Source organism: Schistocerca piceifrons, chromosome 1 (genome assembly GCF_021461385.2).
Source record: "Schistocerca piceifrons isolate TAMUIC-IGC-003096 chromosome 1, iqSchPice1.1, whole genome shotgun sequence".
In the NCBI taxonomy this organism is placed as follows: Eukaryota; Metazoa; Arthropoda; class Insecta; order Orthoptera; family Acrididae; genus Schistocerca; species Schistocerca piceifrons.
The window spans coordinates 774,442,338-774,462,486 of NC_060138.1; the positions used below are offsets into that span (position 1 = coordinate 774,442,338).

General features: G+C 44.1%; 1 protein-coding gene across 2 annotated transcripts in view; it reads right to left on the reverse strand.

The window, feature by feature from the left end:
- LOC124712492 (colorectal mutant cancer protein) overlaps positions 1-20,149 on the reverse strand; it is a 613,504-nt gene that overhangs the window by 522,174 nt on the left and 71,181 nt on the right. The window contains exon 1 of one of the 2 annotated variants that reach the window (XM_047242798.1): positions 18,127-18,239. The exons of the other annotated variant lie outside the window; for it this stretch is intronic. Within the exon in view, the coding sequence (XP_047098754.1) occupies positions 18,127-18,221 (95 nt within the window). The 5' untranslated portion in view covers positions 18,222-18,239. Of the gene's footprint in view, positions 1-18,126; positions 18,240-20,149 lie in introns of those variants that run through there. 2 annotated transcript variants of the gene reach the window in all.

Below are 20,149 nucleotides of genomic sequence, written 5' to 3' on the forward strand. Positions count from 1 at the left end.
CCAGAACAACCACCTCTGGCCGTAATAACGGCCTTGATACGCCTGGGCATTGAGTCAAACAGAGCTTGGATGGCGTGTACAGGTACAGCTGCCCATGCAGCTTCAACACGATACCACAGTTCATCAAGAATAGTGACTGGCGTATTGTGACGAGCCAGTTGCTCGGCTACCACTGACCAGACGTTTTCAATTGGTGAGAGATTTGGAGAATGTGCTGGCCAGGGCAGCAGTCGAACATTTTCTGTATCCAGAAAGGCCCGTATACGACCTGCAACATGCGGTCGAGCATTATCCTTCCTGAAATGTAGGGTTTCGCAGGGATCGAATGAAGGGTAGAGCCACGGGTCGTAACACATCTGAAATGTAACGTCCACTGTTCACTGTTCAAAGTGCCGTCAATGCGGACAAGAGGTGACCGAGACGTGTAACCAATGGCACCCCATACCATCATGCCGGGTGATACGCCAATATGGCGATGACGAATACACGCATCCAATGTGCGTCCACCGCGATGTTGCCAAACACGGATGCGACCATCATGATGCTGTAAACAGAACTTGGATTCATCCATTCGTGCACCCAGGTTCGTCATTGAGTACACCATCGCAGGCGCTCCTGTCTGTGATGCAGCGTCAAGAGTAACCGCAGCCATGGTCTCCGAGCTGACAGGCCATGCTGCTGCAAACTTCGTGGAACTGTTCGTGCAGATGGTTGTTGTCTAGCGTCTTGCAAACGTCCCCAGGGTTCGAGACGTGACTGCACAACACGTTACAGCCATGCGGATAAGATGCGTGTCATCTCGAGTGCTAGTGATACGAGGCCGTTGGGATCCAGCACGGCGTTCCGTATTACCCTCCTGAACCCACCGATTCCATATTCTGCTAACAGTCATTGGATCTCGACCAACACGATCAGCAATGCGGCGATACGATAATCCGAAATCGCGATAGGCTGCTATCCGACCTTCATCAAAGTCGGAAACGTGATGGACGCATTTCTCCTCCTTACATGAGGCATCACAACAACATTTCACCAGGCAACGCCAGTTAACTGCTTTTGTGTATGAGAAATCGGTTGGAAACTTTCCTCATGTCAGCACGTTATAGGTGTCGCCACCGGCGCCAACCTCGTGTGAATGCTCTGAAAAGCTAATAATTTGCATATCACAGCATCTTCTTCCTGTCGGTTAAATTTCGCGTCTGTAGCATGTCATCTTCGTGGTGTAGCAATTTTAATGGCCAGTAGTGTAAGTAGGTTTCGGACTGACATACAATGTGAAAGAATCTTCACGAAATGAAGGGCATCGACAAAGGAAGTAGCTTACAATACACTATTTCTACAAATACCATAATACTGCTCGTCAGTATGGGATCAGTACCAGATGGAAGAAATAGAGCAGATCCAAAGGAGAGCAACATGTCTCGTTGCAGGTTCAGATAGTAAGCGCAAAAGCATCACAGAGATGTTCAGTCAGATCCAGTGGTAGACACTGCAAGAGAGGCGTTCTGCATCACGTTCTGGTCTATGTAACAGTTAGGATAGCGCACATTCCTAGAAGAGTCGACCGACATATTGCTTCCTCCTATGTATATCTGGCAAAAAGACCATGTAGATAGATTCGAGCCCACACGGAGGCTCACCAGCAAAAGTTCTTCCCGCGAACCGTAAGCGTCTTGAACAGGAAAATGTAGAAGTGATGCTGGTACACAAAGTATCCTCCGCCACACATCATAAAGTGGCCTGCGGAGTGTAGATGTAGATGTAAAAACGATGATGATGCCGATTATGATCATGGAAATTACGATTTTGATGTCAGTGTTATAGTGTTTGCCAAAGATTTTGTAGCGACACATTCGTATTTGGCTCAGTGCGAGAATACGCAAAGATAGTTACAACAGAAAGTTAGTTAAGGGGCACTTATGTCCGTGTATTTGTGCGCCACATATTGACCATCTCCTTACTGAGCGGTCTGTGTATCTGACTACAACGTACACGTATAGTGAAGGAACTAGCACAGAGTACGGTGACGCTCGTGAAGAAATCCGAAGAACCCGGTCGAATAAAAAAGCGATTCAGCTTCCAAAGGAGGAAAGGAAAATTAGGGTTTAATGCCCAGTCGATGATGACGTTATTAGAGACGAACTGCAAGCTATGGATGGACAAGGACAGGGAACAAAATTGGCTGCGCGCTTTTAAAGGAATCGTCATTTGCCTCAAGAGATTACGGGAAACGGTGAAACATCTAAATCAAAGACGAGTTCGGTACCTTACCACTGCGTAACCTCGCGCGGTGCCGGGCGGGGTGGTCTAGAAGCAGCTTGGCTGGGAGTCTTGTCGAGAGCGGACGTATTGATGCTGAGCTAAAGTGAAATGATCGTATTGCATTGATGCTCGGGAGTCGCACCTGGGAAGTTCGGCTGCCGAGTTGCAAGTCTTTTCAGTTACACCACATTGGGCGACTTGCGTGTCGATGATGATAAAATGATGATGAAGACAACACTCAGTCCCCAAGCGGAGGGACTCTCCGACCGGGCTGGGAATCGAACCCGGGTCCGCTACACGACAGTCAAACATTCTGACCACACAGCTAAGGAGACGGACGACGCTGAGCTGCGCACTGCAGAAACCACGCCGTATTGGTCGCTGAATACTTGGCTATTGCACAGCTATTTTCTTTAACGTGCATTATTTGAAGTTTATCTTTGATCGTGATTGTGTGAAGCCCAGTGCACTTGAATTCCATATTTTTATTGCCGAGAATGTTAGAAGTTCTTTAGATGAGATTATGGGTGTGCACTTTAGCAATTCGCTATTATCGTTTACATGAAATGCAAAAGTTCGCTAATTTGCAGGCAAATAATTTAAGAGACAGGAGGCACAAAGGATTTTATACATGCTAACAGCGTATACACTAGAATGAGATTTTCACTCTGCAGCGGAATGTGCGCTAATATGAAACTTCCTGGCAGATTAAAACTGTAGGACGCGGCGTGAGTCGTGCTTGGGTAGCTCAGTTGATAGAGCACTTGCCCGCGAAAGGCAAAGGTCCCGAGTTCGAGTCTCGGTCGGGCACACAGTTTTAATCCGCCAGGAAGTTTCAGCGTATACAATGATCAGCCAGAACGTTATGAACATCAACATAGTAACTAGTATGTCCACCTTAGGCACGGATAACAGCGGCGACGCATCGTGGCACAGAAGCAATGAGACCTTGGTCAGTCGCTTTAGAGAGTTGGCACCAGATATGCACACACAAGTCACCAATTTCTCGTAAATTCCAGGGAAGTGGCAATGAGCTGTGACGCCACGTTCAATCACATCCCCACAACGTTCGATCGGCTTCAGATCTGGCGAGTTGAGGGGACAACATATAAACTGGAACTCGCCGCCGTGTTCCAGGAACGACTGCTTTACATTCCCGGCGCCTTGTGACATGGTGCATTATCTAGTTAAAAAATAACACTGCCGTCGGGAAACATAATAGTCAAGAAGGGTTGTACGTGGTCTGCAACCAGTGTACGATACTCCTTTGCCATCATGGTGAAATTTGCACGAGATCCACTGGACCCATGGATGCCCACGTGAATGTTCCCCAGAGCATAATTGAGCCGCCGTCAGCTTGCCTCTGTCTCACAGTACATGACGGATTAGCGCACTCGTATCGGTGTGATTAAGAAGTTGTCGGGATTCATCGCCATGTAACGCTCTGACAATTCCCCAAGTCTAGTGTACGATGGTCGCGTGCGCATTTCAGTCTTAGTTCCCCGTGTCGTGGTGTTAACGTTGGCACATGCATACGTCGTCGGCTGCGGAGGCCCAGCATTAAAGTCTGATGTTAGTTCCGCCACAGTTCGCCGCCTGTGCTGTTTTACGAGGCTGCCCTGGATAGGTGTCGCCCAACCCCACGACGTCTGTACGTGCTTTCATCTTGGTTCCGCCACGTGTTGAAGACACTCACCACAGCAGTCCTCGAACGCCAGACAAGTCATACAGTTTCCGAAATGCTCGTGCCGAGCACAATTTTCCGTCGGTCAAATTCAAGTAGATCGCGCGCCTTCCCCATTCTACACGCACACAGTACGCTCTCTGATACTACATACACCGTGCGTGTATGAGCAGCAGTAATTACTCGCCAGTTGACGCTACTATCACCCGGACGGATTTATATCGATATTAGATCGGTGGTCATAATGTTTTGGCTGATCAATGTAAGTGAGGTTCAACAACACATGCTGGTCGAGAATTGCGCACCATAGAAGTATTCAAATTCCCGTTTGAATACCATGTGTTCACGTACGTCAGGATTTAAGTGGACATGGACAATAAATTTCTGTTTATGGTGGGAGAGGGAGATAACAGATTTTCCTTGCCGGATCTCAACAGAGTATACAAGTTAGGATCGATTTACTGTAACATGTTACGTCATTAGTGCATCAGACTACTGGGTATCTGTTATCTACGACGAACAGCCGAGGACGTGCGCGATACGCAACTCGACTGAGCGCGTGCATGCTGACAAGGGAACCTCCCCATCGCACCCCCCTCAGATTTAGTTATAAGTTGGCACAGTGGATAGGCCTTGAAAAACTGAACACAGATCAACCGAGAAAACAGGAAGAAATTGTGTGGAACTATGAAAAAAATAAGCAAAATATACAAACTGAGTTGTCTATGTGCAAGATATGCAACATCCAGTAGAATGTGAGCACAGGAGCGCCGTGGTCCCGTGGTTAGCGTGAGCAGCTGCGGAACGAGAGGTCCTGGGTTCAAGTCTTTCCTCGAGTGAAAAATTTAATTTTTTATTTTCAGACAATTATCAAAGTTCAGGCACTCACACATAATCAACTTCGCTCTCCAAAATTCCAGGACATGTTCAGATTTGCTTGGACATATGCAGGATTTGACGGTCTACACACGGAAAAATTTGAAAACGTTAAAAACATATGTTTTGACAGAGCACAGGGAAAACTGTGCGACTGTGAAACTGTTGCATTCATTTGTTGCAGTTTATCTGACAAACTCTTATGTTTTCATCACTTTTTGGGAGCGATTATGACATTCACAAGAAAACCTAAATCGGGCAAGGTAGAAGAATCTTTTTTCCCATTCGCCAAGGGTAAAAGTTAGGTGGGTCGAAAACATATTCCTGTGATGTGACGCACATGCCGTCACCAGTGTCGTATAGAATATATCAGACGTGTTTTCCTGTGGAGGAATCGGTCGACCTATGACCTTGCGATCAAATGTTCTCGGTTCCCATTGGAGAGGGACGTCCTTTCGTCTACTAATCGCACGGATTTGAAGTGCGGTCGCAAAACACAGACACTAAACTTACTACAGTGAACAGAGACGTCAATGAACGAACGGACAGATCATAACTTTGCGAAAATAAAGAAAGTAAACTTTTCACTCGAGGAAAGACTTGAACCAAGGACCTCTCGTTCTGCAGCTGCTCACGCTAACCACGGGACTCCTGAGTTCACACTTTCCTTGATATTGCCTATCTTGCACATGGAGTACTCAGTTTGTATATTTTGCTTATTTTTTTCATAGTTCCACACAACTTCTTCCTGTTTTCTCGGTTGATCTGTGTTCAGTTTTTCAAGGCCTATCCACTGTGCCAACTTATAACTAAATCTGAGGGGGGTGCGATGGGGAGGTTCCCTTGTGAGCGCTCGAGGGCGCGCGCGGCCCAGCTACCTTCCAGAGGTGCGGTCGAGCGCGCGGCAGGCCCAGGCGCTGTCAGCGCGCCGCTGAGGTATCCCCCGCCCGTGTCGACAGACAGACACCAACCTGCAAACGGAGATCGTAAATGTCTCGCACACCGAGAACTTAGAAATGAACGCTGAGACAATGCTGCCAAAGAAGAGTTACTAATGACAGCCTCCTAAAATTTGTTCACCAAAGAAGACGAACAAAATATTCCCGAATTCGAATCAAGAACAGCTGCCGATATGAGTAACGTAAAAGTAGATATTCTCTGAGTAGTGAAGCAACTTAAATCACTTAACAAAAGCAAGTCTTCTGGTCCACAAAGTATACCAGTTAAGTTCCTTTCAGAGTATGCTGATCAAATAGTTTCATATTTAAAAATCATATACAACCTTTCTCGCGACGAAAGATCCGTACCCAAAGACTGGAAAGTTGCACAGGTCACACCAATATTCAAAAAGGTAGTAATCTACTAAATTACAGGCTCATATCATTAACGTCGATATGCAAGAGAATTTTGGAAAATGTATTGTGTTCGAACATTGTGAATCACCTCGAAGAAAACGATCTACTCACACACAGTCAATATGGATTTACAAAACATCGTTCTTGTGAAACACAACTAGCTCTTTATTCGCATGAAGTGTTGAGTGCTATTGACAAGGGATTTCAGACTGATTTCGTATTTCTGGATTTCCGGAAGGCTTTTGACACTGTACCACACAAGTGAAATGTGCCTGTGGCATGTCGTCTTAGTTATGTGACTGGATTCGTAATTTCCTGTCAGAGGGGGCATAGTTCGTAGTAACTGACGGAAAGTCATGGAGTAAAATACAAATGATTTCTGGCGTTCCCGAAAGTAGTGTTATAGGCTCTTTGCTGTTTGCCGGCCGCGGTGGTCTAGCGGTTCTAGGCGCTCAGTCCGGGACCGCGCGACTGCTACGGTCGCAGGTTCGAATCCTGCCTCGGGCACGGATGTGTGTGATGTCCTTATGTTAGTTAGGTTTAAGTAGTTCTAAGTTCTAGGGGACTGATGACCACAGATGTTAAGTCCCATAGTGCTCAGAGCCATTTGAACCATTTTCTTTGCTGTTCAGGAGACAACGTGAGCAGCCTTCTTAGGTTGTTTGCAAATGACGCTGTCGTTTATCGATTAGTAACGTCATTAGAAGATCAAAACGAATTGCAAAAAGATTTCAAAAAGATGTCTGAATGGTGCGAAAATTTGCAATCGACAATGAATAACGAAAAGTGTTAGGTCATCCATATGAGTAATAAAAAAAATCTTTTAAACTTCGGTTCAACTAAATACCTAGGAATTACAATTACGAATGACTTAAATTGGAAGGAATACATAGAAAATGTTGTGGGAAAGGCTAACCAACGATTGCATTTCATTGACAGGATACTTAGAAAATGTAACAGATATACTAAGGAGACTGCCTTCTCTTTTAGAATACTGCTGCGCGGTGTGGGATCCCTATCAGATAGGATTGACGGAGTACATCGAGGAAGTTCAAAGAAGGGCAGCACGTTTTGTATTATAGCGAAATAGGGGAGAGAGTGTCACTAAAATGATACAGGATTTAGGGTGGACATCATTAAAACAAAGGCGTTTTTCGTTGCGGCTGAATCTTCTCACGAAATTTCAATCACCAACTTTCTCCTCCGAATGCGAAAATATTTTATTGACACTGACCTACGTAGGGAGAAACGATCAATCAAAGCTCGCACTGAAAGATATAGGTGTTCGTTTTTTCCCGAGCGCTGTACGAGACTAGAATGTAGTAGTGGTCTTCAGTCCTGAGACTGGTTTGATGCAGCTCTCCATGCTACTCTATCCTGTGCAAGCTTCTTCATCTCCCAGTACCTACTGCAACCTACATCCTTCCGAATCTGCTTAGTGTATTCATCTCTTGGTCTCCCCCTATGATTTTTACCCTCCACGCTGCCCTCCAATACTAAATTGGTGATCCCTTGATGCCTCAGAACATGTCCTACCAACCGATCCCTTCTTCTGGTCAAGCTGTGCCACAAACTTCTCTTCTCCCCAATCCTATTCAATACTTCCTCATTAGTTATGTGATCTACCCATCTAATCTTCAGCATTCTTCTGTAGCACCACATTTCAAAAGCTTCTATTCTCTTCTTGTCCAAACTATTTACCGTCCATGTTTCACATCCATACATGGCTACACTCCATACAAATACTTTCAGAAATAACTTCCTGACACTTAAATCTATACTCGATGTTAACAAATTTCGCTTCTTCAGAAACGCTTTCCTTGCCATTGCCAGTCTACATTTTATATCCTCTCTACTTCGTCCATCATCAGTTATTTTGCTCCCCAAATAGCAAAACTCCTTTACTACTTTAATTGTCTCATTTCCTAATCTAATACCCTCAGCATCACCCGACGTAACTCGACTACATTCCATTATACTCGTTTTGCTTTTGTTGATGTTCATCTTATATCCTCCCTTCAAGACACCATCCATTCCGTTTAACTGCTCTTCCAAGTCCTTTGCTGTCTCTGACAGAATTACAATGTCATCGGCGAACCTCAAAGTTTTTATTTCTTCTCCATGGATTTGAATACCTACTCCAAATTTTTCTTTTGTTTCCTTTACTGCTTGCTCAATATACAGATTGAATAACATCGGGGAGAGGCTACAACCCTGTCTTACTCCCTTCCCAACCACTGCTTCCCTTTCATGTCCCTCAACTCTTATAACTGCCATCTGGTTTCTGTACAAATTGTAAATAGCCTTTCGCTCCCTGTATTTTACCCCTGCCACCTTTAGAATTTGAAAGAGAGTATTCCAGTCAACATTGTCAAAAGCTTTCTCTAAGTCTACAAATGCTAGAAACGTAGGTTTGCCTTTTCTTAATCTTTCTTCTAAGATAAGTCGTAAGGTCAGTATTGCCTCACGTGTTCCAGTATTTCTACGGAATCCAAACAGATCTTCCCCGAGGTCGGCTTCTACTAGTTTTTCCATTCGTCTGTAAAGAATTCGTGTTAGTACTTTGCAGCTGTGGCTTATTAAACTGATTGTTCGGTAATTTTCACATCTGTCAACATCTGCTTTCTTTGGGATTGGAATTATTATATTCTTCTTCAAGTCTGAGGATATTTCGTCTGTTTCATACATCTTGCTCACCAGATGGTAGAGTTTTGTCAGGACTGGCTCTCCCAAGGCCGTCAGTAGTTCCAATGGAATGTTGTCTACTCCGGGGGCCTTGTTTCGACTCAGGTCCTTCAGTGCTCTGTCAAACTCTTCACGCAGTATCGTATCTCCCATTTCATCTTCATCTACATCCTCTTCCATTTCCATAATATTGTCCTCAAGTGCATCGCCCTTGTATAGACCCTCTATATGCTCCTTCCACCTTTCTGCTTTCCCTTCTTTGCTTAGTACTGGGATTCCATCTGAGCTCTTGATGTTCATACATGTGGTTCTCTTATCTCCAAAGGTCTCTTTAATTTTCCTGTAGGCAGTATCTATCTTACCCCTAGTGAGATAAGCCTCTACATCCTTACATTTGTCCTCTAGCCATCCCTGCTTAGCCATTTTGCACTTCCTGTCGATCTCATTTTTGAGACGTTTGTATTCCTTTTTGCCTGCTTCATTTACTGCATTTTTATATTTTCTCCTTTCATCAATTAAATTCAATATTTCTTCTGTTACCCAAGGATTTCTACTAACCCTCTTCTTTTTACCTACTTGATCGTCTGCTGCCTTCACTACTTCATCCCTCAGAGCTACCCATTCTTCTTCTACTGTATTTCTTTCCCCCATTCCTGTCAATTGTTCCCTTATGCTTTCCCTGAAACTCTGTACAACCTCTAGTTCTTTCAGTTTATCCAGGTCCCATCTCCTTAAATTCCCACCTTTTTGCAGTTTCTTCAGTTTTAATCTACAGGTCATAACCAATAGATTGTGGTCAGAGTCCACATCTGCCCCTGGAAATGTCTTACAATTTAAAACCTGGTTCCTAAATCTCTGTCTTACCATTATATAATCTATCTGATACCTTTTAGTATCTCCAGGGTTCTTCCATGTATACAACCTTCTATCATGATTCTTAAACCAAGTGTTAGCTATGATTAAGTTGTGCTCTGTGCAAAATTCTATCAGGCGGCTTCCTTTTTCATTTCTTCCCCCCAATCCATATTCACCTACTACGTTTCCTTCTCTCCCTTTTCCTACTGCCGAATTCCAGTCACCCATGATTATTAAATTTTCGTCCCCCTTCACTGTCTGAATAATTTCTTTTATTTCATCATACATTTCTTCAATTTCTTCGTCATCTGCAGAACTAGTTGGCATATAAACTTCTACTACTGTAGTAGGCGTGGGCTTCGTGTCTGTCTTGGCCACAGTAATGCGTTCACTATGCTGTTTGTAGTAGCTTACCCGCACTCGTATTTTTGTATTCATTATTAAACCTACTCTTGCATTACCCCTATTTGATCTTGTATTTATAACCCTGTAGTTACCTGACCAGAAGTCTTGTTCCTCCTGCCACCGAACTTCACTCATTCCCACTATATCTAACTTTAACCTATCCATTTCCCTTTTTAAATTTTCTAACCTACCTGCCCGATTAAGGGATCTGACATTCCACGCTCCGATCCGTAGAACGCCAGTTTTCTTTCTCCTGATAACGACATCCTCTTGAGTAGTCCCCGCCCGGAGATCCGAATGGGGGACTATTTTACCTCCGGAATATTTTACCCAAGAGGACGCCATCATCATTTAATCATACAGTAAAGCTGCATGCCCTCGGGAAAAATTACGGCCGTAGTTTCCCCTTGCTTTCAGCCGTTCGCAGTACCAGCACAGCAAGGCCGTTTTGGTTAATGTTACAAGGCCAGATCAGTCAATCATCCAGACTGTTGCCCTTGCAACTACTGAAAAGGCTGCTTCCCCTCTTCAGGAACCACACGTTTGTCTGGCCTCTCAACAGATACCCCTCCGTTGTGGTTGTACCTACGGTACGGCTATCTGTATCGCTGAGGCACGCAAGCCTCCCCACCAACGGCAAGGTCCATGGTTCATGGGGGGGGGGGGGGACTAGAATAATAGAGATTATTATGAAGGTGGTTCGATGAACCCACTGCCAGCCACTAAAATATGATTTGCAGAGTATCCATGTAGGTGTAGATGAGTCAGGACATACCGATTACAGTCAACGGAAAATGGAAGCTACAGAAAACACTGAAAACTGTGAGGCTTTACTACCGAAACCTATACCATACAATAAAATCCAAAGGGAAACGGGCAGCAATGCAACTGAAGAACGTGTTGCAACACTCCGTAAAAGAAGATCATGTCAACCGCCAGCTGAAACTGAGACCCACAAAACGCAAGACAAATCACGTCAAATCAAGTTGAAGCACAAATTCGCGACACACCAGAAGGAAATAATAATAATTAAAAAGAAGACATTGTCGATATTTCCAACAACAGTCAGGACGAGGACGACAACGGAAGCAGTGCCTCTCTCAGCCCAAGTAAAAGAACAAATATCTTGAAGTTCCGCCCGCCAATGGTTACACTGCAAGCAGAAGAAAACATGAAGCAAGAAATGAGGATAAAACCTTAAGTACACTCGTTCCGGCGACTGAAATGGAAGCCAAGGAGGATTGTGAGGCATCGATAACCATCTGATCATTTCTATGTTGACTGATACTGGCGACAATCTTCACAGAATCAATCCTGAGTCATTGATGGAAACAGAGGAAATCAATAGTATTACTGTATCACTGGAGGAAATGACCCCAGTCAGTTTTACATACAATACCTTCAAGAAATTTTAAATGTGGCGTTAGATAAATTTGTCAACAGTGTGATCAACAGAAGAGAATTCAACTCAATTGACTAGCGACGAGTTCTCACATCACGTTGATGAGCAAGTTCCGCATGATGGACCGGCTCTTTTCTGAGCATCCACGAGCCACGTCGAGAAAAACGCTTGGTGTGCTTCGCGTTGAAAAATACGCACCATGTGGGAGCAATAGCGAAAGCAAAAAGTAGCGTCATGGCGGCGCAGTGATGTTTGCTGAACCTGAACGCGGAGTTAGTTCAGTGTTCACTCCACTACAGCTCGTTTTACACGAGCGGCTTTCTGGTCAACATCGACTCCTCGTGGTTGGTACGCGTCACGTCCTGCTTGTAAACAAGCCGTCAACTTCGTCGCGTGTGTCGAGTGTAGAGTTCTAAAATTCTGAATATGACGGGGAGGACGTGTATGCGTAGAAACAGAGCTCTGTGACAGTCTCTGTTAACATCGGAAGTTAACCTATTCTCCCTTCACTCACGTTACAATAATGGATTTTGTGCTTTCCTCTCTTGTTAATTTGTATTTTATTTTTCGCTACATTTTAGTGACACACTGAAAAAGTTGCACGAGCACTTGATATTTTTCCTGTCAGTGTTATCCTACAAGAAACCAAACATCTGAAAGCAATAATTTTTTAAGTTTCTGAGTACTTAGACAAAGAAAAAGTCTATGGATAAATTAGCTAAACGCTTTTAACGAAAGTTCTTTCAACAGTGAAAAAGCAAGATACACTGAACGAGAAAATTTTCGGCAATGTATTTGGCACTTAGAAACAAACATGATACACAGGGTTAAGCAAAAAGGTACATGTTTTCCTCTAAATATTGTTTCTTATCTTGTGTATGTATTTTCTCGAGCCCAAAAATGTTCATGTTTTGAAACTTTTGGACGGTACTTCTCCATTTCTTTCAGTTCTCAACAGTGTGGAAAATGTACTATACATCTTTTGCCAAGAACTTCCACTACGAATTTTACTTTGGACATTAATAAACTTCTGTTAAAATTTCTAGTTTCTTCATTCTGTAACTATATTTCGAATTTGTGCAATTCGAACTGTCCCTAATTACCTGACTTTCACGGTTCTGGCTCCTAACTGCACAGCAGACAGCACTCACAAAATTAAAATTTGGCCCCGTCCTGTAACAACTCGACTTATCGTTATAGGCGAATCTCTGGGCAGGAATAATGAGGCAGTGGCGCTGCAATACATTCGCTCGTCACTAGCGCTGCTACATGTCGTATGCATCCGTTACTGAGTAATAAGAATTCCACTAGGCTCGAAGTGTCGTTTCGTTAGTGCCTCAAGAGTTTCGTTTCTTCTGTGTGTTCTTCCCTATACGCAATTCGTGTCAGACTCGTGCCAAATCAGTAGTTTTCGGATTGCTATAATTCGCTGCCCTCAGCCTACTCTGAGTAGAAGCATTTCCTTATTCGCCTTTCCGCACGTTCGTACCCACTTGGTAGCTTTCGTGTTCCTCCAATCTCTTATTCTCAACGAAGCAAGTCGACAGTGACAGGAAACATCGAACACATTTTGTCACTCACTCTGTTTTCTTCCTCCGTGTATAATTCATGTTCTACTCGGATGGAATCGGCTGTATTCGTAACCCTCTAATTTCCTCGCTTCACAGGCTACGGTTTCCGTCATCTGCCGTATGGCAAATCGCCCACAGGAATAACTGTGTTTTCATTCGCTCTACCAAGTGGCCGGAACACGCCTGCTGCCATGGTTCAAATGGCTGTGAGCACTATGGGACTCAAGATCTGAGGTCTTCAGTTCCCTAAAACTTAGAACTACTTAAACCCGACTAACCTAAGGACATCACACACATCCATGCCCGAGGCAGGATTCGAGCCTGCGACCGTAGCAGTCACGCGGTTCCAGACTGAAGCGCCTAGAACCGCTCGGCCACAATGGCCGGCACATATTAATCACATACTCTGTGGTCCAAGGTCTCTTAGCCTTCAATATTTGTTCCTTTATCTCCACCCTTACTTACGTGATTTCTTACGTTTATTCCGTTTACCGCTCTTCGCCTTGAAACATATTCTTATTTATTTCCATACGTGGATGTGTCCTGTATATTTTATTGGATAAAGTACCATTTTTTGGTGATTGCGGGGCGTTCTGTACTCTTGCCAGCGGACCTCAAGTGTTTTTACTCGGTGGACATGTCCTGCAAATTTTACTGGATGACGTGCCATTTTTGGTGATCCTGGGACTTTCTGTACGCTAGGCAATGGTCCTGAGCGTTCTCAATCGGTGAGTTTGTCTTTGGTTACGCTCTCTTCACAACTCAGATCGTGGTTTCAAAGTCGCTTTATTTACTGAAATGTAGCTTTATAGAGGATTCCTGACTCGTAAATTCGTACTGAGGAAACCCGTTTTTCCTCCAGATGTCTGATGATGAACCTGTGACAGTGAAACGCGTCACAAATTACAGAAATAAAAAACGATTTTACAACCGAGGCTACTTATACTTTCTTGTTTAAAACATATCTCCTGCCGATTCCGACTTTCAGCCTGGAGTGCTGTGCAATTAACGAAGCAGATTCGAGCAAGTCACACGCACGCGAAATGAAGATTTTGTGATCACCTTGCAGAAGACTTGAAGAGCTAACATTAGGAATGAAGACATCAGAAGAGAGATGCAAGTGCATCTGTCAGTGGCTGAGAGACTGAGTGACGCAGGGCTCAAGTGCTTTCGACACTTGAGGAAGTTGGATACAACCAGAACAATACTTAGACATAAATATGCAGGGGAAAAGGCCAATAGAATGACCCAAAAAAAGATGGCTGCATCAAATTAACCCTTTATTCAGCGATGTTGCTCTCAAGCAATATCGAAATTGTACACTGTTTTCTACGGTACCTTTAAAGTTTCGTCCACTTATGGCCGATGGTACTTGCAAGCAATGTTTAAGAACTCATATAAAGCGATACTCTGTTGCCTTTGGTGATAAATTTCTGAATACTACGCATATTTAGCAGACACTGGGCAAGGTAGCGTGAGCGCCAGTTACAGGTGTAGCAGTTTCTTTCAGTTTTGTGGTGCTGTTATTTCTTGTACTACGAAAATTACTTATAAGCGGAAAATGGTTGTCTTGAAGGTGAGTTGATACAAAATTTGTCAGCAAGTTCTTATCTGGAGCATTGCAAATGGACTGATCTCTTTTGGGAAGAGGAACTCTGGCTTTGGCTACTGGATGGAGAAACAAGTCCAGAAGAAGAAGAAACAAGCAGCTGCTATGCCAGTGAATAATGTGTGATATGATAGTTTTTGTCATTGGCCAGAAGATGAGGCAAAATGGAACATGAAGGCTTTGCCATCAGGAGTATTAGACTGTGGATCTGTTCTGTGCTTTGTACCGAAAAATATCGTTTCACTACATTTCACATTAAATACTGCAATATGCAACATTCTTTTCTGCCACAGGAACAACACTGTAGTGTTGATGTTGTAGCGCCCATGGGCCTTCTGCGACAATATGCAGGGTAAGTCAAAAAGGATTTTACAATTTTGAAATGATATACAAATTATTGAGACAACTTGCAGATTCGGTAGATGTGTTATTTTGTAGCAAACAACATGTTTGATTCACGTAGAGCATCAGTACTCCATTCCGCCACCAGGAGCGCTAACGTACTGTAGTGTTAAAATAGCTACTTTCAATGGTGCGGTGCGTGCTCGCTGCCTGTTTTGGTTTCATGAAACGAACTCTGCAACATCCGTTCGGCGTAAATTTCGCATCGAATAGGCTAAAGAACCTCCAAGCAGGCCTGCAATTCACTCTTGGCACAATAACTCTGTTGAGACAAGGTGTTCACTGCGACATGTTACATTAGCAGGTCGCCCGTGTGTTGATGAGTATGTCGAACAGGTTAGGGAGAGCTTTGCCTACAGGCCACAAAACTCAACGCGACTTGCCTCTCGCAACACTGGCATTCCAAAGAAAAAAAAGTTTACACTCGAAATAATGCAGCTTCTCAATGGCACAGCACATCAGTGATGCAGACAAGCTTGCTCGTGGGAAAATCTGCGCGGAAATGTTGCATCGGATAGAGGACGACGAGACATTCCTTAACAGTATTGGTTGAAAACAGTCTTGGTTGCAATTTTAGTTTTTTATTTTTCAACTACGCGTTTCACCTTATTTCGCCATCTTCAGGTTGATCTTAATTTGGTATTTCTTAGAACGATTCTTTAGACAGCGTAGCCAAAGGGTATCGTCGAATACATCAGGCCAACATCGCCTTCGTTAAACTCAGTAAAAACTTCCTAGATGGACGTGAGTGACACCAAGACCTGCATAACGCGTTCCCGTTCACAGGAGCGAGTAATAGAATAAGATGGGGCTCAAGTAGTAAGCCACAGATGGAGTGGAAACATTCCTTAACACAATAATCTTTAACGCAGAGTCACCATTTCGTATCAGTGACATGGTGAACACCCAAAAAAAATGGTTCAAATGGCTCTGAGCACTATGGGACTCAACTGCTGAGGTCACTAGAACTTAGAACTAGTTAAACCTAACTAACCTAAGGACATCACAAACATCCATGCCCGAGGCAGGATTCGAACCTGCGACCGTAGCGGTCTTGCGGTTCCAGACTGCAGCGCCTTTAACCGCACGGCCACTTCGGCCGGCGTGAACACCCAGAACTGCAGAATATGGGGTAGCAAAAATTCACATGCAACCCTGGAACTCAATCATGACAACCCCAAAGTTAATGTGTTTTGTGCCCTTAGCAAACTGAAAGTGTATGGCCCTTTCTTCTTCGTGGAGAAAACTGTCACTGGTATTGTGTATGTGGAAATGCTTGCATACTTTTTAATCCCATTGATGGATGGAGATGACCGAGATGGAATGGTTTATTACCAGCAAGACGGTGCACCATCTCATTTCCTCACGGAACTTCAAGGTTTCCTCGATAATAGCTTCCCAGGTCGCTGGATTGTGCCGTGAAGGGCAAATCACATGGCCACCTCGCTCCCAAGACTTGATCAAGGGATTTCTTCCTCTTGGGTTTCATTAAAGACCTTGTGTATGTTCCTCCCCTACAAAACAACTTAGCCAACCTGAAAAATCGAATCTATGCGCTGCCGTTCCATAAGTTACGCCCGATTTGTTGCAACGCGTGTGGGGAGAAACTGATTACCGTTGAGATGTTTGCCGCATCACAGATGGTAGTCAGAGAAAAGCAAAATTACGCTTACCACTTTTACGTGAAATCTGAGGTTGTTTGCTTAAAAAATGATACGTGTCTACCGATTGTGTAAGGCATCTCAATAAATTTCTATATCACTCCAAATTTGTAAAGTCCTTCTGGCACATCCTGTACTTACAGAGAGCATATTGTAATTTGAAAAAAAGTGCCTAAAACTGTTCAAGTGAATATATCTATCTAATTTAAATACTAATAAAACTGAATAAATCACGGAATAATGTAGACAGAGAGGCACAAATTGACACACATGCTTGGAATGAAATGGGGTTTTATTGGAAGCAAAAAAATACAAAAGTTCAAAAAATGTCTGACAGATGGCGCTTCATCTGATCAAAATAGCAATAATTAGCATAACAAAGGAAGACAAAGCAAAGATGATGTTGTTTACAGGAAATGCTCAATATGTCCACCATCATTCCTCCACAATAGCTGTAGTCGAGGAATAATGTTGTAAACAGCACTGTAAAGCATGTCCGGAGTTATGGTGAGGCATTGGCGTCGGATGTTGTCTTTCAGCATCCCTAGAGATGTCGGTCGATCACGATACACTTGCGACTTCAGGTAACCCTAAAGCCAATAATCGCACGGACTGAGGTGTGGGGACCTGGGAGGCCAAGCATGATGAAAGTGGCGGCTGAGCACACGATCATCACCAAATGACGCGCGCAAGAGATCTTTCACGCATCTAGCAATGTGGGGTGGAGCGCCATCCTAATAAAACCCCATGTCAAAAATGGTTCAAATGGCTTTGAGCACTATGGGACTTAACATTTGTGGTCATCAGTCCCCTAGAACTTAGAACTACTTAAACCTAACTAACCTAAGGACATCACACACATACATGCCCGAAGCAGGATTCGAACCTGCGACCGTAGCGGTCGCTCGGCTCCAGATGTAGCGCCTAGAACCGCACGGCCACACCGGCCGGCAAAAGCCCATGTCATTCCAAGCATGTGTGTCAATTTTTACCTCTCTATCTACATTATTCCGTAGTTTATTAAGTTTTCAAATTTATACTTACTTTTTGATCACCCGGTACTTCTGTGTGTCCCAAATAATGGGTTAAGGACGATGTGAAGGCTAGTGGCGACTGGAAAGCCGTATCAAGACGAGAACTATATGAAGATAGAGCAAAATGGAGGCAAATTGTTCATAAACACCCTGTCCGCCTTGCTAGAAAGATAGTGACCGACTACATAGGGTACAAAATTGGATTGTTACTTTTACAGCATTAGTTTCCACGAAAGGGGCAAGAAAGTCGCTCGTGTGTGACACGGGGACTGAACAGCGAGCAGCAGGTGCGAGACGAGGGGTGAAACTGCGTCTGCGTACTGACCGTGGGTGGTGGCGGCGCAGGCGTCGCAGCGACCTCCTGTGCAGCGAGCGCGCCTCCCACTGCTTGGGCGTCCTCTTCCTGCCGGAGTCCGCCATCGGCGTCGCTCGCCTGCCAACTGCCCGCAGGCGGCCGCTATCCTAGCCCGCCAGCCCTCTCGCCGCCTTATCGCACTCGCAGCGGCGGCCCACTTCCAACCGCCTCAGATTATCACCGCAGAGCGCCGAAGCGTCGACCGGCGGCCCTCAACACATCTTCCGGACCTCTGCGTCACACTCGCCACGCACGGTTTCCTCCGCGACCATCCGCACTGGCGGCATTTGACCGCGCAGGACGCTGTGTACACACGCGGAGAACCGAAACGACTACGAGCGGCAGTGAGCGGGCGCGAAGCCGCGTGCGACGAGAAGGCGCAGTGGCGACGCCGGCGGCGGCGGGGCACTGCTGGAGGCGGCCAGAAGCAGAGAGATAAAACAAGTGGGGCCGCCGCCGCCGCACGTGTGCGCTCCTACACACATTACGCGCTCTCACACGCACGAGCTCTGGCTCGCTCCAATTGCTTGTGCGCGACGACAGCTGACGTGGCATCTCTCCCAGCGAACCCCCTCCTCTCCCCCCTCCCAGCCTACTCGAATGTCAGTAAGCAAGCCTGCACCACATAACAGATCTCATTCACTGATACTACACACGACATAGCGTCAGTTTTGTTATCTTTATTACCAAAAGGCTAATCTTGTTCATGGTTCATTATCCAGGTTGTAGGTTGCCCATCTAACGGCTAGGCATTTTAACTGTGCCGTTACAATCCATATTTTCGCTAATGTAATTCGTCATAAATAATCAATCACAATTTGAGAACGACAGTGATGTACATACTTACTACACTAGAGGGAAAGATAACCTTTACTTTTGATTAATAACATAAAGCATCCGACAGACAGAGAAGCAAGTTTTAAATACAATTTAAAATAATTTCTCCTGGACAACTCCTATTCCATTGCTGAATTTCTACTTAAAAACTGGTAGCTAGAAAAATATACTTGTTTTTAAGTGTAGTTGCAAGAGTGGGAATAAAATGATAATATTTTTAACAATGTTAACAGTAATCATGTATACATATCCTGCAAACTGACCCGTTCCACATCATTTCGATAAAAGCATCGTTGAAATGATATACTGAACATCTAAGTAACTAGCGAACTAACAGCTTCCAAGGACACCACAAATTTTATTTTCGATACTTCAGAAACTTATAGAACGCATTTAAAAATTTAGCATTCTGCCATAAACTACACACTACAAAATACATTCTTATGTTAAAGTTTTAACACCGTATGACAAGTATTACTCTTATAATCTGTGTGCACGAGTGTAAGTTCAGGTCGCGTAACTGACGGCGCAACAATTACCCAGATTATATTCTGCCAGTATTTGAAAATCCGAGCACTCAGCTACCGCCAACAAACTTTATCCATAATTTCAAACCTTTACGAAACCTATTCTCGCTGACATTCCTCATAAAATGATGATAAGAAAAAAATATATCGCTTACTACGCTTTCGCTGTTCATGCAGTAAAGTTTCAGCATATGACACGCCGTTTTAATTCATCACTTCTTTACTACTGACTCTATTGGCAACTCACTGTGCAAACAGGATCCACATACATGACTGACTATAACCGCAAAATTGTCTCTTTGCACGGCATACAGCTAAGAAGACACATCATAAACAGTGAGACGCATTAAAAACTATCTTTTATTGAAAAGGGAGTGCAAATTACACAGACTATTCTCATCCAGTATTTGATAACCGGAGCACATAGTGACTTTCGACAAACTTTAAACATAATTTCAAATCTTTTCTAAACCTCTTGTCTCTTAAATCCTTAACGTCGGACATTTAACACATTAACTCACTCGTAAAGTAGTCAAACCTTTGAAGCTATTTTATACGTAGCATTTCGATTGAGAGAATCAGGTGTTGATTGGTCTTACGTTACAGCCACAATGGTACATTTATCTCTG